General features: G+C 43.4%; 1 protein-coding gene across 1 annotated transcript; it reads left to right on the top strand.

Annotated features, from left to right (window-relative positions):
* Positions 1–572: 572 nt before the first annotated feature.
* On the top strand, positions 573–2,609 carry LOC124147178 (carbohydrate sulfotransferase 12-like). Its single transcript, XM_048381451.1, has 2 exons — positions 573–660; positions 1,466–2,609. The coding sequence occupies exons 1-2, from the start codon at positions 573–575 to the stop codon at positions 2,584–2,586; spliced, it is 1,209 nt and encodes a 402-aa protein (XP_048237408.1). The 3' UTR covers positions 2,587–2,609.
* Positions 2,610–8,175: the final 5,566 nt, after the last annotated feature.

Below are 8,175 nucleotides of genomic sequence, written 5' to 3'. Positions count from 1 at the left end.
ATTTCACAGCAATTACAATGACAGGGAACAATAAAATGGTAGCACAATACTCAGTGACAGTATCAAATACAAAATATGATGATACTAATATTCACCTATCCGTAGCAGTGGTCAAGCTTCCGAGATAGGCCAAGGCTGGGAATCCGGGCTGATAAATGATCTTCACACGAAAGCTGGTCTTGATGTAATGTCAGATGAAATGTGAGATGAAACGAGAGAGAGACAGGGACGCCTTCAGCACTTTCCACACATTGCGAGACCAGTCCAGTGTCACAAGGACATCATAGAATATTCTACATGTTTCTATAACGCTTGACATCCATACATGCTATTCCGGAAGTTTACATATAATTTGAGCATTTAACTTCCTCACCACTGCTTACATTAAATAGTACTACATTCCTGACAACTAATCATTGTCAAAATTCAATGCAATGACCTTCTACTGAATCTCAACATAAACAATATAATACAGTTACAATCACTGTATAACAATGAATTACACTGCAAATTTAACTATTATGTCGTAATTAAAACCGCAACCTGTATTAAGGAAGTGCATTTTTTTCAGCATGAGGTACTATGTGATCCCTCTGGTGCTTGTCCTGGTGGTGGCTGGACTGAACCTCACAGCCGTATTCCATCATGTTCATCAAACCAGTAAGTGTGAGTGAATGTTTGTTGAAGCTGCCAGCGATAGTCCAACTACAGCAATAAAAGCGACAAAACCCTTTCCACAGTCAGGCAAAAGAAATGTCTGCCAAAAGCAGAGTCGATTCTACGATTCTGACTATATCAAGAGCATGTGGTTATGAATCACTATCAAATAGTAATGATACCATATGTTCGTGAAAAGGTGGGTGTGTACAAGTGATCCACAAGTGACAACATTAACATACACATACAGCAGATCTAACATGATAATTAAGGCATCTGATTGGGCTAATTTGTCAGTTGTTGGTATCAAAGATACTTTACGTGAATTTCTACATAATATCAGAGAAGATTATATACAATATTTACCAATAATATAACATAACATAAATTCTTTTGTATCTTGTTTTGTATTCTTAGGTACAGATCATTTGATATTCTGAGAAGTGAGCCGAAATGTATATTAAGCCTTGATATTCATTCAGCTACAGCTGCAACATTAGATACCCCCCATCTTGAAACAAAGCATTTTGTATGGGAGGCAATTCCCCTTTTGTCTGAAGCATAATTATTTTTCAAGCATTTTCTGGAACAATTTATTTTCTTCGATAAAGACCCAAGGATTCTGTAGTTTGGAGACTGGTCCGTTAACATCAAATATGCAAAGAAAATCCCCAGTCTTTAAAGAGTTAAATGTAAATTTCTTTCAAAGAGACAAAGGAAAGTTTTGTTCTTACTTTGTGTAGTCCCAATGGCTCTTGAAGAGGCAACACATTATTTATAAAATCGAATATTTGTTTTTGTTTTTTAGGACAACAACCAGCTCCTCCCAAAGATTCTCCAGATTCAAGACGGGTCAGAGTATCTAAAGATCAAATATACAAAGAAAGACGCGAGCATGTAAAGCGTGAATGTCGTAATTCTAGCGAAGGTTTCGTTGGGAACATATTCCGCCATGACAACTTGCATTTAGCCTACTGTCCTGTAGCCAAGGTAGGCAGCACCTTCTGGAAGAGAGTGTTCCTCTTCTTGCATAACGACACAGGTATAATTCCTGTGAAGTCTCCCTTCGACATCCCTCGCGCATTCGTGCACTATGGAAAGAAAAACAAAACACAGGTTTCTCCTCTGGATGAATTTACCAAGAAGACCATCTTTGGCAATTACACCCGTTTCATGTTTGGCCGTGATCCTTATTCGAGATTGTGGTCTGCATACCTTGATAAGTTTTTTCTTCCCGACTTCTGGAGAAGTTTTGCACTGCATATAACAAGACAACGACATGACTCAACAATCGAAGCTAGGAAGTGTGGCAGTGATGTGAGTTTCAGCGAGTTCCTTCAGTACGTAGTCTCTCTTCCGCCAGAAAACATGAATGAGCATTGGCAGCCTATTCAGTACAGATGCGACCCGTGTCGGTTTAAGCCAAACATCATCGGAAAGCAAGAGACGTTTGGCGATGATTCCAGGTATATTTTGCAGGGAATCGGAGAGGAGTGGATTATGAATGAGTTTGATCAGAATGCACAAGTTGAAGAAGAACTTAGTATGCTAATAGATTATAATTTTCTTATATGTGCAAAACTCCGGTTTTATTGGAACTGTACATCAAGCGTAGACATAGCCAGGAGGTTATGGAAAGTGTTTCAACTGAATGGCTACCTCCCTATCGAAGAAACCGCCGAGAGCATTTTAACCAGAATGTCCCAAAACTTTTTTAATGGAGATATGTTTAAGGCGTATGTTTTGAAAGTATATCGTCAAACTCCGGCTGAGGAAAGGAGGGCATGGAAACAACAGAGAAAGGAGGCAATAATCGGGGCGTACAAAACCGTTCCTTTGAAACTTATCAAAAGTATTACTAAGTTATTCTCAAACGACTTTGAATTGTTTGGATATGATACTGCACCTCCAGATAAGAGAGACGCATAATCAAATTTACATATAATACATACTTGACGCCTCCTCTCCGTCGCCGCTATGTGAGTGGAAGCCTCTTCTACGCAGGTGGACGTATCATCAGGGGGTGGACGTCTCCGCTGTGTGAGTGGAAGCCTCATCTACGTAGGAGGACGTATCATCAGAGAGTGGACGTCTCCGCTATGTGAGTGGAAGCCTCTTCTACGCAGGTGGACGTATCATCAGAGAGTGGACGTCTCCGCTATGTGAGTGGAAGCCTCTTCTACGTAGGTGGACGTATCATCAGAGAGTGGACGTCTCCGCTATGTGAGTGGAAGCCTCTTCTACGTAGGAGGACGTATCATCAGAGAGTGGACGTCTCCGCTATGTGAGTGGAAGCCTCTTCTACGCAGGTGGACGTATCATCAGAGAGTGGACGTCTCCGCTATGTGAGTGGAAGCCTCTTCTACGTAGGAGGACGTATCATCAGAGAGTGGACGTCTCCGCTATGTGAGTGGAAGCCTCTTCTACGCAGGTGGACGTATCATCAGAGAGTGGACGTCTCCGCTATGTGAGTGGAAGCCTCTTCTACGTAGGAGGACGTATCATCAGAGAGTGGACGTCTCCGCTATGTGAGTGGAAGCCTCTTCTACGTAGGAGGACGTATGATCAGAGAGTGGACGTCTCCGCTGTGTGAGTGGAAGCCTCTTCTCCGTAGGAGGACGTATTATCAGAGAGTGGACGTCTCTGCTATGTGAGTTGAAGCCTCTTCTACGTAGGAGGACGTATCATCAGAGAGTGGACGTCTCCGCTATGTGAGTGGAAGCCTCTTTACGTAGGAGGACGTATTATCAGAGAATGGACGTCTCCGCTATGTGAGTGGAAGCCTCTTCTACGTAGGAGGACGTATTATCAGAGAGTGGACGTCTCCGCTATGTGAGTGGAAGCCTCTTCTACGTAGGAGGACGTATTATCAGAGAGAGGACGTCTCCGCTATGTGAGTGGAAGCCTCTTCTACGTAGGAGGACGTATCATCAGAGAGTGGACGTCTCCGCTATGTGAGTGGAAGCCTCTTCTACGTAGGAGGACGTATCATCAGAGAGTGGACGTCTCCGCTATGTGAGTGGAAGCCTCTTCTACGTAGGAGGACGTATCATCAGAGAATGGACGTCTCCGCTATGTGAGTGGAAGCCTCTTCTACGCAGATGGACGTATCATCAGAGTGTGGACGTCTCCGCTATGTGAGTGGAAGCCTCTTCTACGCAGATGGACGTATTATCAGAGTGTGGACGTCTCCGCTATGTGAGTGGAAGCCTCTTCTACGTAGGAGGACGTATTATCAGAGTGTGGACGTCTCCGCTATGTGAGTGGAAGCCTCTTCTACGTAGGAGGACGTATTATCAGAGAGTGGACGTCTCCGCTATGTGAGTGGAAGCCTCTTCTACGTAGGAGGACGTATCATCAGAGAGCGGACGTCTCCGCTATGTGAGTGGAAGCCTCTTCTACGTAGGAGGACGTATTATCAGAGAGAGGACGTCTCCGCTATGTGAGTGGAAGCCTCTTCTACGTAGGAGGACGTATCATCAGAGAGTGGACGTCTCCGCTATGCGAGTGGAAGCCTCTTCTACGTAGGAGGACGTATCATCAGAGAGTGGACGTCTCCGCTATGTGAGTGGACCCTCTTCTACGTAGGAGGACGTATTATCAGAGAGAGGACGTCTCCGCTATGTGAGTGGAAGCCTCTTCTACGTAGGAGGACGTATCATCAAAGAGTGGACGTCTCCGCTATGTGAGTGGAAGCCTCTTCTACGTAGGAGGACGTATCATCAGAGTGTGGACGTCTCCGCTATGTGAGTGGAAGCCTCTTCTACGTAGGAGGACGTATCATCAGATAGTGAACGTCTACGCTATGTGAGTGGAAGCCTCTTCTACGTTCAATGTAGGAGGACGTATCATCAGAGAGTGGACGTCTCCGCTATGTGAGTGGAAGCCACTCATACGTAGGTGGACGTATCATCAGAGAGTGGATGTCTCCGCTATGTGAGTGGAAGCCTCTTCTACGTAGGAGGACGTATCATCAGAGAGTGGACGTCTCCGCTATGTGAGTGGACCCTCTTCTACGTAGGAGGACGTATCATCAGAGAGAGGACGTCTCCGCTATGTGAGTGGAAGCCTCTTCTACGTAGGAGGACGTATCATCAGAGAGAGGACGTCTTCTCTGTACAGGTAAACTTCTCCATGTCTGGTTCACGCCACAATGTTCCTGGACATCTCCCACCATGAGACTGGACACGCCCACCGTGTTACTGGACACGCCCACCATGAGACTGGACACGCCCACCGTGTGACTGGACACACCCACCGTGTGACTGGACCTCCGTATCATCACAGCCAGCATGTACGCCTAGGGTAGGCAGGTGAAACAACTGGTCAAGACTTTTGGCAGCTGGGTAGAACATGACTCAACATGGGTCCAAATTTTACTAGTATTATACAGAGGTTATCACGCTAGTGTGTTTCGGATGGCAGGTGCCATGTGTTATGAATAAACGTTGTATTAAGCGAGCCTTGGTGAGCTAAATACCAGGGCTCCAGATAATCTTTCAGCATCGGGAGTATGTACTCATTTCAATATAGGAGCAAAGACAAAACTAAAGCGTACACTTAGAGTACTGAATGGGATTTAATGGATTAATCTGTGAATTATTTTTAGATATGCACCACAGCATTGCTACTCTCGTGCAAACAGGTCAATAAACAATTAATAATACCTTTTTATTTATACAGATATGTCTATTGTATAATGAGTACCTGCCTGTAGGGTATTCAGTATTTTGGGGGGACAATAATCGAGTTTTATGAGCAGAATGTTTTACATCGTATTCCTTCAGCAAAGTCAGGTAAACGAACAGGTGATAAACTTGGTCAATACAAATTTGAAATTTGAGATAAAACATGACTAGACATGATGATTTATCGTTTAAATTGTATTTCAAAGTTCTACTAGGCAATGTTTTATATGCAGAGATTAAGATTACCGTGGGTATTTTCTCGAAAACTAAGCCTGAAACAGCAATCAGCTGTACAAACGTTTTCTCACAATGTTTTGATTGACTTTTGATGATGCAATGATCGGAAGAATTGTAAGTGAAACTATTATTTTATCATGAATAATATATTCTAACATGGTGTTAGTTTAGTTGCAGCTTTAATATACATATCTAAAATAATTATAACCAAAAAAGCACAAACTTTGGTACAGCTGATCGCCTCAAAGGTCGGACAATGGCAACAGGCAATATATACTAACGAAAAAAAGTAACTGTGCTTCATACAAAGTTGTGTAAATGTTATGTTATTAAAAAATAAATTATTGTTGGTCTTCCATTCGATTATTGCTTTATCATAACCAATTCATTGACATACCTGGCAACAGCAGACAGGGCGACACGCCCTAAAAGCGGTGTAACAGTAACAATGTGAATGTCAGGCGTGACCACCATTTGCATTGATACAGTCGAGGCAGCTGCGACGCATTAAAGACACCAGATGTTTTGAAATAAGCATGTTGTTCCAAAAGTCAACCATAGATTGTACCAGCTGATCTTGCGTTACCGGCTATTTCTGATCCTGTCGTAGGCTTCGTTCCATTGCATCGCAGACATGTCCTATGTAGGAGAGTTTTGGAGAAGGGTCGGTCATGTGATGCTGCCTCCACAAATCTGTTACGTTACAACACGTGCAACATGCAGGCGCCCATTTTCCTGCTGAAACGTGACGTTATGTCCCTGCATTTGCCCAAAGAGTGCGCCCATGAGATTACCACATAAGAATGATGAGTTGTGTTCTCCCACGAGTTGTGATGCCACCCCATACAATTACACTTCCACTCCCAAACTGACGACGTTGAGTAAGGCAACCGCCGCTAAAACGTCTCGGGTGACCGTATACTGTTTCACGATCACCAGAGCTGACCAGATGAAACTGTGTCGGAACAGTATACTGTCCGAATCTTGTCTTCTGAACTTCAGATGCTCTCTACACCAAGCTAGGCGTGCTTAGCGGTGTAAGCAAAACTTGGTGTATCGCTGCACGTTTGAGTCGGGTGGTGTGCTCCCTCAGCTGGTTGCATACAGTTCTTCCCCTTATTGGTCTCAATCCAAGAATGGTCCGATTTGTCAATGTGGCAGTCAGGTATAGATTTCGTTGATGCATCTGCCGAATATAGTGGGTTTGTTGACGCGACATCACACGTGGACGACCGGCTGTATGTAGATAACGTCCAGTAGGAGCTGATATTGTGTCTCGATGGTCATTAAAATGTGTGGCAACTTCGTTTAGCGCCATTCCTCCTTTCAACATAGACGTTGTTTTTCAGGAAGTCGTGTCATTGTGAAAGCGATATTTACGGTTAATCGAAAGTGTTTTATGAGAACCTGAAAGCTGACAATCATTGTATTCACATAAAAAAAACCACTGATCCCAACAAACACGTAAACTTCCAAATTATGCGCCGTGCATGAACATACGCGTACCTTAAAGTCGAGGAGATATCTTCATGAATATGTACTGAATGTCATGAGTGTTGCCCTCTTGTAGATAATGTATCCAAAGAGATGGTAGTGTGCTTCGATGAACAATAAAATGTCTGGCAACTTTGTTTTGGGCCATTTTCGTTAGGGTACCTGCGGCGCATAGACATTGATTTTCAGAAAGCTGTGAAATAAAATGGTTTTGTACCTCTTAGTGGCCTTGGTGTAAAATAGAAGTTCAGTTCAGGTGTCGATTCCGTAGTTGCCCCAACCAAATATGGTTGGTTTGTTCTGTTCCCTTGCTGTAAATAATGTCTTCAAAGAGATGATGTTGTGTTTCAATCAATATTAGAATGTGTGGCAACTTCGTTTTGCGTCATTCCTGTTTGGAGAATACCCATGGCGCGCGCGTAGATGGCAAGCCGTGGCATTGTGTAGGCATTATTTACTTTTAAACAAAAGTGATTTTATGAGCATTATGAATCATTGTGTGCTTGTCACATTAAACAGACACGTGTGTGAGTATCATGCTGAACAAACTCGCATGCATTATTTAATTCCAGAATAAATACATTGTTTTAACTTTATATGATTCAAAGTTACTTTTTCCCGCTACTAGTTCCAAATGAAACTTGTTTCTATTTAGGGGCGTACTTACCATGTTGGGGAAAAGACAATGTCAATGATCGTGTAACGCGGCAATCTGTCAGACCGCCGGCTGGAGTGGTTGTCCTTTATCAAAGGGAAGCTACTCTAATCTATAAGGCATCCTCGCTGGTTCCCGTGATCACTCGTCCCGATGTCTAATCGGGCTAGCGCCGGAACCCAGCGAATGATGCATCACGTTTGTTTAGTGTCTGCCTGGCCACTTCATTGTCCTTTCGTCACGAAATGTAGTCTCAAACACCGACACAGTGACACAGTGACACACAGCAAGGTTTACAGGATACCTTCAGCCATTTTAAACTCACTTTGATAAAGGATGTGCGCGGACTACTTCCCCAAAAACGGTTTCTGAGCTTTTGAGCCTCCTACTATATAAAATATGTTGTTAAAATAAACTGAAAAAAACACAACAAAGTTGCAGAGG

This window comes from Haliotis rufescens, unplaced genomic scaffold (assembly GCF_023055435.1).
Source record: "Haliotis rufescens isolate VD_foot unplaced genomic scaffold, xgHalRufe1.0.p SCAF_39, whole genome shotgun sequence".
Lineage (NCBI taxonomy): Eukaryota > Metazoa > Mollusca > Gastropoda > Lepetellida > Haliotidae > Haliotis > Haliotis rufescens.
The sequence above is the reverse complement of the archived record's forward strand: the minus strand, read 5'-3'. Positions and strand labels throughout refer to the sequence as shown.

Coding starts and splice junctions, on each gene's coding strand:
- LOC124147178 (XM_048381451.1), top strand. CDS start 573: ATGAGGTACTATGTGATCCCTCTGGTGCTTGTCCTGGTGGTGGCTGGA. Junction 661..1,465: donor CCATCATGTTCATCAAACCA/GTAAGTGTGAGT, acceptor TTTGTTTTTTAG/GACAACAACCAGCTCCTCCC.